This window comes from Gorilla gorilla, chromosome 1 (assembly GCF_029281585.2).
Source record: "Gorilla gorilla gorilla isolate KB3781 chromosome 1, NHGRI_mGorGor1-v2.1_pri, whole genome shotgun sequence".
Classification (NCBI taxonomy): Eukaryota; Metazoa; Chordata; class Mammalia; order Primates; family Hominidae; genus Gorilla; species Gorilla gorilla.
This window is the reverse complement of record NC_073224.2, coordinates 51300611-51318552: the sequence shown is the minus strand read 5'-3', so window position 1 is coordinate 51318552 and position 17942 is coordinate 51300611. Positions and strand designations below refer to the sequence as shown.

At 53.8% G+C, this 17942-nt stretch overlaps 1 protein-coding gene and 1 non-coding gene across 3 annotated transcripts; both read right to left on the bottom strand.

Annotated features, from left to right (window-relative positions):
- Nucleotides 1-1358: 1358 nt before the first annotated feature.
- Nucleotides 1359-16779, bottom strand: BLACAT1 (BLACAT1 overlapping LEMD1 locus). 2 transcript variants are annotated; one of them, XM_055369600.2, is made up of 2 exons: nt 16346-16779; nt 1359-7539 (listed from the first exon to the last, which is right to left on the bottom strand). In XM_055369600.2, exon 2 carries the CDS (start codon nt 7501-7503, stop codon nt 7402-7404), a length of 102 nt encoding a protein of 33 aa, XP_055225575.2. In that variant the 5' UTR covers nt 7504-7539; nt 16346-16779; the 3' UTR covers nt 1359-7401. The 2 variants fall into 2 exon arrangements, with proteins under 2 accessions (XP_055225575.2, XP_055225569.2); XM_055369594.2 differs by lacking the exon at nt 16346-16779 and adding an exon at nt 11505-14897.
- On the bottom strand, nt 14758-14870 carry MIR135B (microRNA mir-135b). Its single transcript, NR_106466.1, has one exon. It is a non-coding gene; the product is annotated as a microRNA mir-135b (primary transcript).
- Nucleotides 16780-17942: the final 1163 nt, after the last annotated feature.

Genomic DNA, 17942 nt, shown 5'->3' with positions numbered 1-17942 from the left:
TGCATAGGGCCGGGACTCAATATTGATAGAACAGATTCAGTCAACAGCAGTGCACAGCATACATTTCCCCATGCAAGAGGGTGAAGGCTGGGCTGCAGACAGCAGAGGGACTGGGGCAGGCATCTTGGCGGACTCCTGAAGATGGAAAGGCTTGGGGTCATATCTGCCCCAGACCACTTAACAAACACTTAGAGAGCGCTTTGTGCTAGGCATCATGGTGGCTGAGCCTGCAGAAGAGGCAGCCAGCCCTCTCAGGAGCAGTCAATCCACCGCTCTAAACAACAGCTGCCTGTGTGATACTTGAGTCTCGTCTTGGCCCAAATCACTTCTTGCCTTACAAGAGACTGGCTTTGGGGTTAGACTTGATGGCCTGATCTCTCCGCCCTCTCTCAGGGCGTCCTGCTTCAGAGATCATTGGAATCTCTGTTCCCCCATCCAAGTGGAGTTATGACATAATAATTCTTTTTCAAACAGCTTTATGGATATATAATCACATACATGATATAATAATTCTTGTTCTTAATGTTATGCCATCTTATAGCATCTTTCTCTCTTTTTTAAGTCTGAAAATTCCCGTGTGTTCTGTGAATACAGTCTTAGGTTCTGAGAAGCCCAACTAAGGATTCTTATCTTTCTTTTTTTTTCTCTCTCTTTTGAGACAGGGTCTTGCTCTGTTGCCCAGGCTGGAATGCAGTGGCATGATCTCTTCCCAGGCTCAAGGGATCCTCCCACCTCAGCCTCCCAAGTAGCTGGCACTACAGGTGAATGCTACCATGCCTGGCTAATTAAAAAAAAAAAAAAAAATATATATATATATATATATATATATATATATATATATATTTATATATTTAGTAGAGACGAAGTCTGGCTATGTTGCCCAGGCTGGTCTTAACTCCTGAGCTCAAGTGATCCCCCTACCTTGGCCTCACAGGCATGAACCACTGCGCCTGGCTCTTTCTCTTTCTTAAAAGCACCTTTAAGACTATGTGATCACATTGTAGTCCTAAACCACCTTCCCTGTTCCCCACACCCACCCACTCTAGCTGGCTTTATCCCACCATTATTTCTGAGATGGTAAGAGGCATGAGGCCTGGCTTCCTTCAGTTTAGAGATAGCACAAGGGAGGCTCACGGAGTTCCAGGAGACCGGGGTGTCTCCCAAAGCCTCCTTCTTGGCCCCAACACCTCACTTTATGTCCATACTCCTGACTCTTCCCCCCAGTCTCCATTCTCCCTCCTCTCAGCAGATTTGATGGAAACAAATGTTTAGCTTCTGCTGCTGCAGTGTATTACAGTGCAAAATAAACACGGATGCCCCTTCTACCCTGACAACATAATCCATTTACTGCAAAGGGATATAATAAAGTCTGTTTATTACAGCAATTAACAGAGCAGCGTTTGCCGGCATGCTTTTCAGTGGCAACCAGAAAAGTGCTTACTCCAGGTGCATAGATTCGGGAAACCATGCAACTTGAGCCAAAATGAAACCAATTAGAGGCTTAGTAAATGGGTTCCAGCCACCCCAGGAAACTTAACCATCCACGAGTCAGTTCAGCCCAGGTAGAACCTCAGTGCAGGAGTTTAGCATGATATAGATTGCTACTTTACAGAATTAATCCAGACCTGTCGCCAGGGTTGTGATCTTGAGGATGTGAAATGGATCCGCCCAACACAGCCACCCAGGTGCTGGGTTCAAATCTCGATAAACTACATAGGGGTATATAGGTGGGGAACGTTAGCACCATTGACTCTCAGGGGTCTCTTGCCACTGCCATGGAGGTGGGGACATAAGGAGAGGACTAGAAGCTGGGCCAGAGGGAACAGACAGAGAAAGAACAGAAATCGTTTCATTAGACCCTGTCTTCAAGAGCCTGGATTGAAATGTGGCCGTCTTGAGTAGGGGTGAGGAGGAATCTACTTTTCAGCCTGGAGAATATATGCTATTTTGCTTTAGGCAGAAAGACTGGACAAAGACATGAAGCCATTTGTTCCGGTTCTTTGGTGGAGGGACAGAAGAAAGGGAAGTACTGGTTTCAATTCCCCAGTGAATCTGATTGCTAATTAACCAAATTTAATTATCTATCCCCTTTTAGGAGGGCAGGGGTTGGCTTATACCACCAACAGGACATTCTTCAGAATGAAGTTTAATTTTCCCAAGAAGGGAAGTGGCTGCAGTGTCATACCTGTGTAGGAAAAAATCCATCATGATTGGCAGCTCTTTTCTCTCTGGAGCAGTCTCTCAGGGAGACCATGCAGAGTTTTGATCTAGAAAACATAAACCTGGGTGCCTGAGCCAGGTAGAAAACCAAAGGCTCAAAAGGGCAGAGACAAACCCCTGTTAAACAGTTCCCCCTGGCTGAGGGGTGACCTTAGGGGTTCCCCTTTTCTCCATCACTTTTTCCCATCCTCAGGCCTCTGGGAGAAGATGCTGTGTTAAAGGATGAGGGCAGAAACCAGCCTGGCCTCTCTGGAACAGAGAAAGTTAGAGCTTTGAGCATCATGAACAACGGGATAAAAATAGCAGTGTTGCCATGGCAACAGAGGCTGGGAGAGTCCTGAGGATCTGTCTGGGTCCTGCCATCTCCCCCTCGTGCCTTCCTCCCGCCCCTCAGATGGAACACGGGAATGAGCTGAAGGAGGAGAGACGGCTGCCCCAGAAGGGAAAGAGACAGACCAGCAGCCCACGAGGAAAACCCTTGAACTCCAGACTTGGGGGGTGGTTTCTGTCAGCTCCTGAGCTGCCCAGGTCTGGGAGCTCTTGGCTTTGGCAATTTCTTCCTCAGTATGACGACTTCCTCCAGGGATGCCCTGGGCAGCTACCGCTCACCCTCCTGGTGGATGGTTCTGACCTCCTGGGCTCCTCCGCGAAGAGTCAAGGTTCCTGTTTCTTCTTCATGATCTATAGTTCCTATCCCATGGAAATTTAGAGAAGCGAACCCAGGCAGACTAGCCACAATAACCCTGGCACAGTGGGCACTGACCACTCCAGGGATGGCCTGGGGGTCCAGAGGATTCACCCCAAGCCAGACACCCTTGTCAGCAATATGGACTTGGGGGGCTGTGTTTGTGTTGGGAGCCGGGTGATGATGGTGACAGCTCTCTCTTGCTCTTGCTTTTGGGTCAGAGAGATAGAACGTTCATTCCTTGGGAACAGATTCTGTTTCTTGGTTCTTGTGGTACTGTCAGCTTGATCACCTGCTGGACATAGCAGCCACCTTCAGGAGGAACACCAGACTTCCTGGACCAGCCTGCAAGGAGCCCACTGAACTCAGCAGCCCAGAGATTTTCTTCTCTGGTGAAAGCCCACCTTTGCAGTTGTGAACCAAGTATCTGTCTCCAAAAGTTCCAGCCACATCTGGGCACATCTGATAAGTGTGCCCTTTATAATGCGTGCCTTCCTGTGAGGTAGGGAGGAAATGGGACTCATCGCCACCTGTTATGGAGGAGGCTGGGAGAGAGGAGGCAATTTGCCAAGGTCAGGAGTCAGTCATGGCAGAACACTGGGGGGCTGTGGCTCTCCATCCAGAAACAATCACCAGCACATTCCACCACCAGCACATCTCCAGCCACTGGGCAAAATGCATATTCAGTCTGTAGACAGGACAAACTCCAGCCTGAGGCACTTCCCCTTGCAGAAGGCAAGGAATGAGGTGGGGTGGTTTGATCAGCATGGAGATGGGCACATGAGGAGCTGTGCAAAGGGAAGCCCATGGGTTACATAACTGGAGCAGAGCGCCAGTCCTTGAGATCTCTTCTAGAATCACTTGAGCATCTATCTGCAGGTGGTTGTGGTGGTGGTGGTGGTGATGCTGTGTGTATGTGACAGAGAGAAAGTGAGAACGTACATAAGAGTGGCGCCTGTGATGGCCTAGACAGGACCTGGAGTCAGAGTCTAGGCCAACTGACTTACTCCCCTTGGGCCTGGCTGTAGGAGGGAAGAGAGGCAGAACTGCAAGGAGTCCTGGGCCCTGGCTAGGGGAAGATTCTAGCAGAAGCTCTGGGTGACTTGCCTTTCCCTCTCACTCCCCCTCTCACTTCTCAGAGCCACCATACCACTTCCATCCACCCTCCAGATATGTCTGTTGTCTGCACAGAATGCATCTGTGAGGGCAGAGGAAACCTGCGACCCTCTGGTTCCACAACCCTATGCCCCACTGAGGCTCAACTTCCCAGACTCACAGAGCCCTGGACTCCAAAGGAGACTTAAGAGGAAATTCATGTAATCCCCTATTTATAGTTGAGGAACCTGAGTCTCAGAAATAAGACATGACTAGTCTAAGGTCATATAGGTCATTAGTTTCCAAGCAGGGCTAGAAGCCAGGAGACCTGGCTCCCAGCTCAGTGCTCCTTGCATCCCACTCTAACACTTCATGTGTATTTCAGTTAGTTAATTATTGCTCTTTTTTTTTCTAAAAATAACAATCTCCCTATATATTTCTATGAACCCATATGCTACATGCAAAAAGCCCTTCCCTGGGAGCAGAGAAGAAAATGACATTCTGATAAAAAGGTTTCAACCTGAGACAAGAAGCCCCTTGGGTCCTGTGGGCCAGGGTCCTAGGCAACACTCAAGTCACAAGGACCCCAAGCACCCTTCACACTTCTTGATCTTCCATTCAGCAGCCTGAAGCCCAAGAGGGAAAATGGCCATGGGAAGTCCTCGCTTTACAGATGGGGAAAACTAGCCCCCTCACCCATCTGCAAGGAGGAATCAGTGCCACGCAGCAAGAACAAGAGGCCTGATCTCCTCCACAGAATCATCTACCCATGTGCCCCTCCCTCACCCCAAGAGCTCAGGGCCCCCACCTCAAGGTGGAGTCTCTGGGAGAGAACTATGGAGAGAGGATGGGAAGGCAGGGCAGCCAGGCCCATCCTAGAAGGAGCAGAAGCCTGGCCCGAAGTCAGAGGCCCAGGGCACAGGGTCTGCGAATGCTGGGGCTGCTTTGGCCTTTTCCTATTCCCTGGGCTCATCCAAGGGCCTAGAGGAGGGCACAGGTGTCCAGACTGCTTCCTGAGATGCTAAAAGGAGCAAAGTCCCCATTTCCCTGAGAAGGAAACTGAGGGACAATAGAATGTGGGGTTGGGGTGTGCCTGGCTAGAAGCTGCTACCTCCTGCTCAGACAATTCCAGCTGCAGTGCTGGCCCCAACCTCAGCCCTGGGTGAAGAAGAGGCTGCTGGCTTGGAGGCAGAGGACAACTGGACCTCCACTCAGAACACGTTGACCTTGGGACCCCACCCATGTTCCCAAAGCCAGGGCTCAAGATATCTAGTATCCCTCTGGAGCCAAGGGAGTTCTCCCGGGGAGGAAGCTCTCTGGATGGGCTCACTGCCAAACCCCTGCAGCTGCAATCCCTGCCAAGGTCTGAGAGGCGCACAAGGGGAAAGCTCTCCTTGGCCACCCGCTCCCCAGGACGTACTTTCTCCACTTTCCTAACCTTTCCTCCTGGTGAGCCTGTGTGGTCAGGACATAACACCCAATATCTCTGTGTCTCCGGGGATACAATTTCATCCTCTGCCACAGAAGTGACTTTTCTAGGATTGCAGCCTCACAGGTGACCGCTAGGGACACACATGCCCTCCAGGAGGCTCTCTGGCCTCTGTATCAAGGTAACTTTTTCTGCCCATCTCTTTGCCTCACCCAAGGCCTCTACTATCCAAGAGGACAAAGAACCAGGGAGTTTTTCTTCTGTCCTTTGTGACCCCACTGGCCTTTATTGCTGAATCTTGCTGTTCCCTTGAGGGAAGGACTTCTGTTTATAATTCTTTGGATATAAAAGGAAATAACAGATTGTAGAAGGTGGGGGCTAGGAGGTAGGGGCAAAGGAAGGGGTTGGAGGATGGGAGGAGGAACTCAAGCTGTGCTCAAGCCTCATAAAGACAACCTGAATCCCACCCAATCTGCCCAAAGCCCAGGAAAGGCCCCTGAGTGTGGGCATGAGCTGGGCAGGCAGAGGCTGCCAGCATAGAATGTGCCCTTGCTTCTCCCAGGTTTTGGGCGAACCAGCCGAGGAAGACTTTTGCCCTCCCTAGTTGCCCAGAGAGGCCCACATTCCAAGGAAAGGGGAGCCCAGACTCTCCTATCTTGGGGCCTTGCCCTCTCTACCCAGGTCACCTGTTTACCTGTCAGAAGGGCTATTCTGTCCCTGGGGAGCTAGAGGGGGTCTGACTTTGCTCCTTGGCTGAGCTGCTCCCTGATGAGGGAGAACAGGCTTACAGAATCTGCCTGAAGCATCTCTGCTGCTGGCATTCCTCTCTGCATGTCTTCTAGCCCCGGAGAACTCCAGGATCAAAGACAAAAGGCTAAGTTATACCAAAATGAAGGGAGAGAGGAAGGAAGGAAGAAGGAAAGAGGGAAGGAAATGCTTTTTTCTTTTGCTTCCTACCTCCTGGAAATGGGCTGGGGGTAAGGGCAGAGGCTGAATCTGGAAGGTTGGCGGGGGTGGGGAATGAGGGAAAAAGTCGAGGAAGGTCCTAGAGGTCCCCCTACCCTAAGAGTTTCCACTGAAGGCACCACATACGAACGCAGTCCCCTCTATGGCTTCTGAGGAGAGAAGAAAAAGGCAGGGGAGACAGGAGAATCGAGGGAGGGCACGGCTCAGTCCAGAAAAGGGGTCCCTCAGTCTGGCCATAGCAAGACAGTCCCTGAGGAGGGGAGTCAGGGCCTGGGGAACAGGCCTCCCCACATCTGTGACGCTGGCAAGGAGGCACAGGCATCATGAACATGGGTGGGTCAGGGCCAGGGCTGGAGGAAACACTGCTTTCTGGAGAGCAAGAACAGAGGGAGCCACAGAGCCACTGGCCACCTCTGCCTTCCTCCTCACTGGGCTGGCCACCTCAGGCCTGGCCCCACCTGGCCCAGGAGGATGCTGGCAGGGGGCTGGAAAAGGACTCTTGCCCCAGGTCCTGGAATCCCAGGAGAGTCTCACAATTCCGCCCTGGAGGCCTTCTCCAGGGTCAGGGCTGCTGGAAGTTCTCTGCTAGAGCAGCCAGTTTCCCATTTAGCAACAGCTCTCCTAGCCCAAGGCGGCACATGCCTCATGCGGTTACCCTGAGAAGAGTCCCCCGAAGCTCTCAGGGCAGGAAAGAAGTTTCACTCCTTGGCCTCCCTGGGGCTTCTCAGTCTCTGGAAGGCATGCGGCAGGTCCTGGGGTTCCCCCTTGTGTGGCTGGGGCCTCTCTCCAAGGAGGTCTGAGAATTGGAAGCTAATGGGTGTGGGCATGAGGAGGATGAGAGGCACACAGGAGGTGATGCCCACGGGTGAGAGTCAGGCTGAGAAGAGCACTGGCTAAATCAAGACTTAAGATATACACACGGCTTCCTGCTCCAAGCCCCAGCCAGAAGCAGGCACCATCAGGCCTGGGACCTGCTGGGGGCTTGATGGAGGGGCCCTGGTTCTGATCACACCGCCGTCTCCCGCTCTCTGTGAACTTCCTCCTTCTTCCTCTTCATTTTGCAGAAGCCGTGGAGACCACAGAAGCAGGCGAAAGTGAACTGGGGCATGCCCTACGCCAGGCTGGGAGAACACTCACCAGAGATCTGCAGGGAAAGGCAAGGGAGGGAGAGGGGGCAGGAGAAAGGTAGGAAGAGAGAAGCAAGCTGGGGTTAATGCTCCCAGAACCCTCTGGGTCTGGCCCAGTCATTGCCACTCCCTGAGGCAGCCCGCTAGGTCTCTCACACCGGCTGGGGGAGGAGTCAAGCCTCCAAACAACAGCTCTTTGAAACCTCAGTGCTTCCTGATCTGTGTGGAGCTGATGTCATTCCTCACACTGGAGACTGGGTGAGTCCAAGGGAGGAAAGAGAATGCCCAGCTGCTGCCTCCTTTTTTCCCCTCCCACCCGCTCTGCCCCACCTCATCACCATACACCTGTGGTTGGGGAACAGGAAGCAAGCTGGCTTAAAATAGCCTCTGGCTTGTGCCACCTTACACCAGGTTCTAGCTGGGGGCTTCCACTCGCTTCTGCAGGTTGCACACACGACAGGCCCTCCTCCATCCAAATGCGGACCCCTTCATCCAGTGTAGCTTTACTTTGACACCTGGGACCGAGTCAGATTCCTCCCTTCCTTAACAACCCCAAGTTGTCTGACACCCTAGGAAAGCCTATAGGGAGCAATTATACCCTTCCTTTGACTGCTCAGGGCAATGCAAATCCCATCCTCACCATGCAGAGAAGAGACAGCAAAGAGGGTTCTTTTAGCCAACAGGCTCTTTTATTTAGCACCTATGCTGGGCAAAGGGTTGAGAGGTAGATACAAAAGGGTAAAGACATGGTTTCTTCCCTGGCACATAAGTCTGAGGTAGAGGCTGAGGCTGGATCTGCGCCAGCTGGACACGCTGTCCCCCACCTCTGGCTGACCCGGCCCTCAGCAGGAGCCAGGGGCCGCTCTGGTATCTGTTGCAGTCTGGCTGGGGAAGAGAGGGAGCTTCAGGAGCTCAGCTTCAGTCTGCAAGAGTATCCCTTTCTCCAAAGGCTCATTTAGGTTTCCCTAGCCTTAGCCACCTGCAGATTTTTCCAGTTCACCTCTCTGCCCTTCCTCTGCCCCTGGGCCTATGGAAAGGGAGCAGAAGTGCATTCAAGCCACTCAAGCGAAGAAGCTGAGAACAAAGGAAGGAAAGCGCCCTGCGTGGAGGTCAGGTCGGGGTCTGGTCTGAATCACTCCTCTCTCCAGGAAGAACATGGGGGCAAGCAGGTGAGTGAAGCCCAAGTGCTGCGGGGAAGGAGGGAGGCACAGGGCTATGCTGGAGGGGTTTGGAATAGGGAAGCATGAGGTGTCTCCCTTCTCCAGCCCCTCAAGCAATAGAGATTGCATAGGATGTCCTGGGCTACCCTAGCAAGGCACATGTGCAAAGTGGTTTCACTGCCTTTGAGGAATGTGGCATGGCCCAGGTGGTGGCTTTCTGGACAGTTCCACTGGTCTGGACAACCTTGCCCTTTTGGAAAAACTTCCTTCGTGTTTCTCCAGACAGAGCCGAGGCCCACACCAAGCACAGTGCCCGGTGGATCCAAGTCCTGTCAAGATTCTCCCCTCCCTCAGCCTCTCAGCATCCCGGTAATACAGCTAATAGCTGTAATTAATAGGTGCAATGCATTTCCACTGGCCAGCTGGATGGGCAGGAGGCCCAGCTTGAGTCAGCATGGGTAGGTAGGCTGGTTATTTAATAACCCGATTTCCAGCATCATTTACACACCCACTCTGGTGGAGTATATATAGTTAGCAGAGAGCAACCTCCAGGATATATATAGAGCCAAGACACAACTACTATATTTCTAGATCTATCCCCTGCAGCTATCTCTGGATCCCTCCTGTGACAAACCTAGAGAGAGACAGGGATCCAATCTGGGACTTAGGTGGCCTGGGTTCTATTCCTGGCTCTGATGCTAACATGCTGTGTCATCCTAAGCAAGTGGCTACATCTCTCTGGGCCTTCATTACCTCATTTCAGTGTACCAGGAGATTAGGCAAGGTTTAACACCAAGACCCCAAACCTAAGGGGCTGGAATCCTAACTTGATCAGGAAGGAGGGAGGGAGGGCAGGTGGATTCCCGTGTAATCAGTTATTGTCACACATGCACTTCTCTTGCTGGGGATATAAGTCAAGGGTATGATCAACAAAGCAGTCCCATGATTATTGAAAAATACATGGGGAGAAATTGACAGGCACAACAAGGCTAATCTGGGAAGGAACTCCCAACTAAAACAAGCCAGGCAGGTAGCAGCCCCACAAACAGGTCAAGGTGCAGCTCAGGGTCTCTGGCCCCAGAGTGCATCGATCCCCTTCCCTTTTCACCCCACTTCCTTTTCAATGACTGTTCTTTCTTAAAAACAGCAAAATATACCCCCTTAAATGACCCGTTCCTCCCCAGGGTCCTTTGGGGAATTTAAGAAAATCCTGGCTTTTTTTGCTCAGCTTGTCACTGTAGGGAAGGATGGGGAGTGAGGTCACAGGAACCAGAACCTACACATCAGAGAGCTAATGAAGCTGGCCAGGAGCTGGGCTAGGGGCTGTAGCTTGGCTCCCGAGAGGTGTTCGAGGGCTGGCTGCCTCAGTGGGATTCCTGGGTCCTTGTATCTAAGAGTAGAAAGTATCATAAACAGGGCCTGGTTATTCTGCTCAGATCTTTGCTCTGAAGTGCTCTGGTTATCCTTCCTCTTCTCTAACAGGGTCTCTAAAAGGGTCCTCACTGTAAGGTGCACAACTCCATGCCCCGGAGGCTGCCTGGGCTCTGTCTGCAGCATGCAGATTGCCGGGCCAGCCCCTGAAGTGGGGGGACATGGGGCAGAGAATTCCAACCCATTTCAGTATCCCTGCCCGCTGTGAACCCCACTCCTCCCTCAGAGTCCCCAGCAGCAGGTACCTGGGGAGTCCCTCTGCCAGGCTGTGGTCTCTGCTCCTCTCTGCTTTGCTCGAGCAGGAGTCCTGTCGACTCTCTTCCCTGACTTTACCCCTTCACCCTTGGCAGAGGGCTCCAGTACCAGCTGCAGGCTCCCTGAAGTCAGGTCCCCTTGCTGCGTCTATTTGAGGGGGAGGAGTCTGGACTAGCACCTGGGTCCACTCCCCACTCATCAGAGCTCATCATGGGAACTCCCCTCCCATCCTCCCCCTCCTTTTCCATGCCCATAGTCCAGGAGGGACTAAGGAATGGAAAAACAGCCCCCAGAAAAACAGAAGCCCAGAATAGGATGGAGAGGCAGGGTGGACACTGGACAAACCTCCTGCTACCACACAGTTGGCTGCATCTGACTGCAAGCTGTTGGCCCTGGCTTCTTCCCCATCCTCCTCTCTGGCTTTTTCCCAGCTCAGATCCAAGATGGTTTACGGTCTGGGGGCACAGACGATGCTCTGCCCAGCCAGCTTTGTGGAAGCCAAGCAGAAGAGATGCCAATCCATAGAGCATCCGTCCTCCCCCACCACTAGGAGGTTCCTCAGCCTCCCTACTGATCCTTTCCCTTGGCCTGACCCCCACATCTCTCTGTGCCAGATACTCTCCTGGGGTCCTCCAAACCTTGCACCTCTGGCAAAAATGGGGCAGTGAGTCAGAGACAGCATGAACATGTGGAAGAACCAAGAGAAAGAGGAGACTCAGAGCAGGCCAGAAAGTAAGATAAAGAGAAATCCAGGGCCCCAGGCTTGCAGACCACAAACTCCTAGGTGTCTCGAATTTTGGCAATGTCCTTCATCAAAGTGGGCGGCAGCGGGGGTGGAAGGCTAGGAAGCTATTTAAAAGTGTTGGGGCATGCCAGCAATTCTCTGATAAACAAGAAGAGGGATATTGCGCCCCCCACGACCCATCCCTTCATCTCCCAAGGCAGAGAGCAGAGGCACTCTCAGCAAGGCAACCCCCACCTTAACTCCCCGCCACCCCCCACCCCAGGTAAAGGGCAAAAGAGAAGTGACCCAGTAAGGAGGGTGTGCCCTCGACGCCTCTAGAACAAAGCTGAGCCCTCCACCCCCTCCCCGGCTCCCTTAGCACCGCGCCTCAGTAATTAAAATATGAATTCACCTTCCCTCCCTGAGCCATTCATCACTGCGAAGGGAAGCAGCTGCGGCTTAGGAGACCGGATTTGGGGGATTAGCTCGGGCGGTGGAGCAGACACACCAGGAGAAAGAATTAAAAAGGAAGGGGGTGAATTGGGTTTTCTCTCCCCACCTCCTCCCTCTCCCTCTCCCTCTGGCCGCCACGGAGCCTCCTTCCCCACCCCTTCCCCCAAAGCCTAGCCTCTGCAGGTTTCTGGGAACTGTAGTCTACAAGACCGTGTTGATAAACAGGCAGGCCAGGGGTGGGTGGTGGCACAAACTACAGATCCCAGGACTTCTTCCCAGAGTTGGCACCAGCAAAACTGGGCACAGACCTCCAGTCTGGGAGAAGCCCACATTCTCCTTGGAGGTTAACTCCTTCTTGGCCTGCTTGAGCCTGAGCTCTAGCCTCTGGCTCACCGAGCTCTCTGGAATCACAGGCCAAGGCCTCTGCCTCCAATGGCCTTCAGAGACCACAGACCCTAGCTTGCCAGGCCAGCCACCCTTGTATCTTGCTTGCCCACCTATGGAGAAAGATCCCTCCACTTTTCCAGACTGCAAGGGCAGCCAAGCATTCTCAGTGGTTCTGAGATTCTTGGGAGCTGGAGAGGTCAGAGCAGCAATAGTCCTGAAATGTCTTTGTGGCCTGCACTCAGTGTTTTCCAGCCTGGCTTGGCAGAGGCTGGCCCACCCTAAGAGTGGCCAACATGACAGGCAGCAGCAGCTGGGAACCTGGTGAACCGGACTGTCAGCGCCAGAATGAACCCCAAAGGTCAAACTTTAGTGTCAAACTTTTGAAAGATGGGGAGAGAGACTTTTTTTTCCCCAATAGTCTTTATATTTAGGAAGGAGTAGGGCTTAGTAGTCAAACTCTATTTCCACCAAAAATGGAACAAATACAATAAAAGTCATCTGAATTCAGTGTTGTTAAACATGGGCCCACTCTCGCAAGGGAGGCCTTATGCTGGGTATATCTGAGGACTGTAAAAAAGACTTAGATTGCTGGGAATAAAGTTTCAGCCGTCTGCAGGCAGGGGACAAGACACACACAGCCCTCTGATCTGTGAATCCTCCAGGGAGAAGGGACATGAGGGCAACTTGCTTATTCAATGCAGTTGAACAATCATGTGAAATATACAATTGCATATCTTCTCCAGGCCTGTCCCATTGGCAGTAGCCAAGAGACAAAGAATAGAATGGAGATCCACCTTTGTAACCCCCAGAAGCAATCCAGGCCCAGCCCCAGCAAAGCGAGGACTGTCTCCGGTGAGTTGCTGAGCTGTGGGCTTGCTCTATGTCCCTGCTGGTGGCAACTTACCTCTTTTACCCCATCCATCTTTTCTCCCAGTTCGTACTTCATTCAACAAACATTTACTCAGCCATCCCTACAAAGTCCCTTGCCTTGCTAGAGCTTTACAGAGGTATAATCTCTGGAATGGCTCATCTGTACCCTTCCTCCCAGGCCGAGCCCAGTGCTGGGGACTACCCGGGCAAACTGAACAACAGGATTCCCGGGAGGGGCCCAGTTGCAGGGGGGAGGAAAGTGACAAGGTTAGAGCCTGGACTTCCAGTTAGGAGATCAGGAGTTAACGGAAGCAAATCAGGTGCCTGGACAGCCTCAGAGCAGGGTAGGGAATAGGATAGGCTCACTGTGGGCCCAGGGCAGCTGGACAATGAGGGAAGTGGAGGAAGGTGCCAGCCGTCTCTGAACTCTGGGTGAGAGAACCCAGAGGGCAAGTAAGAAACCCTGGCCAATTCTCATGCCTTGTTCCTTTCACCATCTAAGCTGGGGCAGGAGGGGAAGTAGCCTGGATCAGCCCCAGCAAAAACCCAGCTGGCTTGGGATTTCTCTTTGCTTCTCCTATTGTTCTGATCCCCCCGCTCCCCCCGACCTCCTGTGGGAAAAGGAAAACCAGTGATGGACAAAGGGTGATTGGAGTTGGGCCACGGGGCCAATTTGTGGACGTGCATCCAATAGAGATCTCGTGAGAACAACCTCCCGTCTGGGTACAGCACTCCCTGGTTTTCAGAGTACTTTCCCATGCACTGGTGTTGGCTCTCCCAATGTGCAGCATGATGTGCTAAGAGCATGGGTTTTGGCACCAGAACATGTGGGTTCACGTCCCAGTTGTGCTCCTTCCTATCCATATGAACGTGGGCCAATTTCTTAGCTCCCTGTGCCTCAGAATTCCCATTAAGTAAAATAGGCTAACAGTAGATAGGACTGTCTTGAGGATGAAATGGGTTAGTGCAGGCAAGGCGGTTAGAATCATGGGGTACATAGTAGGTACCCAGTAAATGTTGGTTGGTGAAATTAAGGGCTCTGAGATATTATAAGAAACTTGCCTTCTGATTGTCAATACCAAATCTAGTGCTTTCTGTGATTCTTCAGTGGTCTGTCTTAGACAGACCGGGGACTGGAACAGGGGGTAGAAGGTGGGGTACGAGGATGCTTCCTCTTCCACCACAGCCACCTGTTGGAATCTTCCAGGATGGGAGGGCTAAAATCAGGCCGATTTAAAAGCGGGCAGGGGAAGGAATGTGGGAGTGGCGACAGGCATAGGGAGGAGCCAGGCAAGCTGAGTGACAAGCAGGACGGGGGCAGGGAGGGCTGGTGCCCTTCACACACCGCAGGAGGGGGCAGCTCCTGGAGATGGTAGCACACCAGGAGCCAGGGACCCTGGAGTCCAGCCTGTCACCCGGGGGAGCGCCTGCCTTCCTAGTTTCACTCTGCAGACACCTCCTCTTCCCTCGTGGCCGGCATGGAGTGTTCCCATTTCAGCCTCAGAAAGAGCCCAGAGGTCTCCTTACACAGAAAAAAGGCTGCGGATTCCAAGCTGACCTCAGAGAAAGGAGTGAAGGAGTGAGGTTTTCCTGGAGGCACTGAGCAAAGGCCCAAGTCTTCATGGCCTGAGGCCCTTGACTTCAGCCCCCAAATCTCTGGCCATAAGCCAGGCCTCAGTAATTTGGCAAGGGGGAAAGAACCAACTCAGAAAGCTCAGCACACCCTGAAGGTCTCCTTCCTTCCTCAGAGGGAATCTCCCTCTGGAATCACCGGCCCAGTCTCTTCATTCCAGAGTGAGGAAACAGGGCCAGAAGGGAAGTGACTGGGCCAAGGTCACACGGCTTAGCCCCGATCCCAGGTTACCAGATCCCGTGATGCCCCACCCCCAAGCAAAGCCTCCTTCTGGTGCCCCTTGGTGGCTGGCTCCGAACCTGGTCCCACGGGAGGTACAGCTGCGCAGGAGAAGGAGCTCGCCCCTCACTGTAGCCCATGGCTTTTAGCCCTACATGAGTTTGGGACAGCAATCACATAGGAATGAAAAGCCATAGGCCACAGCAGAGTGGAGGGGTCCAGCGGCAGGAATCTCATAGGGAAGCGAGAAGCTGGGGCACCCGAGAAGCCCTCACTCCCCTTCTCAGCACCCCTGACCCCAGACCCACCCACACTGCCTCCCTCCAGGACTGGGCCCCCCAGGTTAAATTCTCTCACCATCTTCCACCACCTGCACTAAAGCCATCCCAGTAATGAGTTTCCAGTTCTTGCCCTACAAAGGCCTCACACAATGGTCCTCACTCCAGGGTATGAGGAGGGGTGGCTTCCTGGCCATAAAGGACCTCCTCAAATTCCCTTAATTAGCTTCCAGCCCCCTGCCCAGGGTCCTTAACTACCCCTTCCCTAGAGAATAAGGCCGGATCTTTTCAAGGCTGCTGCTGCCAGTACCCAGGATGGGGGGCCCCAGGTTAGGCTCCCTCTTTACAAAGCTTAACTCTTTCTAGTCCAGCCACTGGAAGCACAGAGGGCAAAGGAGGGTCTGGGTAAAGGAGGGCAGCGATGAGGACCTACCCTTTGTTTAGAGGGGTAAATAGGTTTCTTGAGTGCCCCCAGGGGTGGGGGCTGGGCCAACCTACCCAGACCAGTCTGGGTGGTTACCGACAACACCCATTCTTGCATAGTTTAGAGGAGAGTGAGATCTCCATCTCCAGACCTGGTTGGAGTCAGAAAGAGGGCTTCAGCTGAAACCTCCCCAAGCTGAGGGCAGCTCATTCTGGAGCCGTCCCTGACAAGGCTGTGGGAGGGGTGCGCAGTGCCCTGCAGCTCTCATTGGCAGGACATGGGGGTTAGCACAGACATCTCTAGGACTGGATTGAAGAGCTGAGTTGAGGGGAACCAAGGTCTCAGGGCCCTGGAAAAGGTGTGTTCTAATCACAAGTACTAGTTCCCCACCCCCTCCCGTGACGGGTCAGCTGCAGGCATCAGCTTCAGAGAAGTGGGCTTCTAGGGCTCCTGCTAGCCCAGGCTCAGGAAAGCCCCAGGGGCCTCAGACCTCTCCCAGGGGCCCCCAAGAAGACGGTAAGAGGTCCCAGGCCCAGATCAGGCCCTGCCTCTGCCAGGGAGTAGCTGCCTCTCCCACCCCAACTGTACCCTCAGCCCCAGGGCAACACTTGCTGGCTCCCTGCACAACCCTGGTAGAAGCAACCTGTTTTCACTGGACAGGAATCCTGCATTCCCCAACAACAGCACAGCACAGCACAGCACACAGCACAGCACACAGCACACAGCACAGCACAGCACGCCCCTCCACACACTCCAGACATGCCCAACCTTCAGGACCAAACAACCAGGCATCCTGCAGCCTCCCACCTGAACTTTGGGCCATCTGCCCCAGCCCCAACCCCCTCTGGTTCTCCTTTCCTTCCTCTCTCATGGGGCCCCAGAACCCCAGACCCAGGCCCTGCATAAAGCCATGGACTCTAGGCAGAATGCCCTCAGCTCCCTCCCAAGGGATGCTGGGCCAGGGGCTGGGGGTCCGAGGGGCTGCTCACCTGGCGGACTCAACAAGGCCCCCTTTCCCTCGCAGTCCGCCTCACAATTCCCCGCAGAGCCACTTCCTGCCTTCCAGGCAGCCACTCACTCCTCCACTCACCCCGAGAAGCTCCACGCCCCAGCGAGGGCAGGCCTCCTCCCTCCCCCTGCCCGCCCACCACCGGCCAGGGCTGAGCTGTACCCAACTCAACTTGACTCACTTGTGACCGGCCCCTCCCCCAGCCCTGAGGACGGTGGGGGTGGAGGTGGGGGCGGGCTGGGCAGGCGGGGCAGTCAGGTATTCCTTCAACCCTGACTTGGGCCTGAGTAACAAAGGTCTCATTGAGCCTCTGGCTGTCTGGTCGGTGAAGCACAAACCTCTTGTATCTACTGGCTTTTGATCTCACTCCCTCTGAACCAGCCATGTATTACTCACGTCCCCCTGCCGGGCTATTGGTGCAGAGGGGCTGTTTGGTCCCTCCCTCCCTCCCCATCTCCTTTCTCTCCTTCCTTCCCCTGCCGCTCCCCTCCAGCTTTTTTATAGTTTAATTTTTGGCAGGAGACCTGAGACGGCTCCCTGCAGGCCCCCCTCTCCTGCCTGGCCCCCCTCCTCTTCTCCGCAGCCCTGGTTCCTCTCCTCACCCATACCCCTATTCTGCTCCCACCACTCCCCTGCCCGGGGAGGACAAGGTCAGCACTTGTCTGTCCTTCCATTTCCTTTCTCAGACCTGCTCGAGCCTGGCCCCCTCCACCCACCCTCACCCAGTCCTGCGCTCGGATTCCCAGCCATAGCCTGCCAATCCCAGCTGCCTATCCCTGGGCACATGAAGGGCTCAGCCCCTGGCCTGCCTACCAATCCCAGCCCACCTGACAAGCCCCAAGTAAGCTGTGGAAGTAGGGCATCTCTCTCTAAGGTGTGTCTGGGCCAGAGGGACTGGGCTGGGGATGGAGGTGGGGACAGCCATCATGTCTCAGGCCGGACTGAACCTCACTTGGAATATGGAGAAAGAGGAAACAGGTCAAGCCTCACCTCCTTTCCCGAGGAAAACCCTGCTTCCTCCAATCCCGAGAACCTGGGCAGTGAAAGGCCACTGCTGGGCGAGAACCTCGAGGACTCCCTCTCCTCAAGATGGGGCCATGCCCACGATTCCTGTCTCCTCTGTGGCCACCACAACCTTTCTGCAGCTTGCTGGTGGTGAGAACTGGGGCCCAGCAGCCCAAGGGATATCCACTGTGTATAAGGGCCACCTCACAGGGCCACTGGAACATTTTCTCTTTAGCTTCCCCTGCCTCTGTCCCCCAGGATCCCTTTCCTCCCTTTCCTCCTTGGCCACTCCAGGGAGAGAGGCAGTCACCTTTGAGGTCTGAGCTCTCCCCAGAAATGCCAACAGATGCTAAGAATTCCCATGGTGGCCAATTCTAGAGCCTTGCCCATCCCCCACACCTACCACCAGTGGCCTCCTCTCCACTTCAGGAGTTTCCACCCCTCCCTGGCCCTCAGGTACTCCCATTCAGCCGGATTTGGGAAACTTCTGCCCCAACAGAGGCCCCATTCTTCCTGCCGCAGGCTCCCATTGTCCCTCATGACTCCACACATTCTTGGGCCTCTAATGAGAA

Excerpts from the sequence above, each read along its gene's own strand:
- BLACAT1 (XM_055369600.2), bottom strand. The coding sequence starts at position 7,503 with ATGCCCCAGTTCACTTTCGCCTGCTTCTGTGGTCTCCACGGCTTCTGC.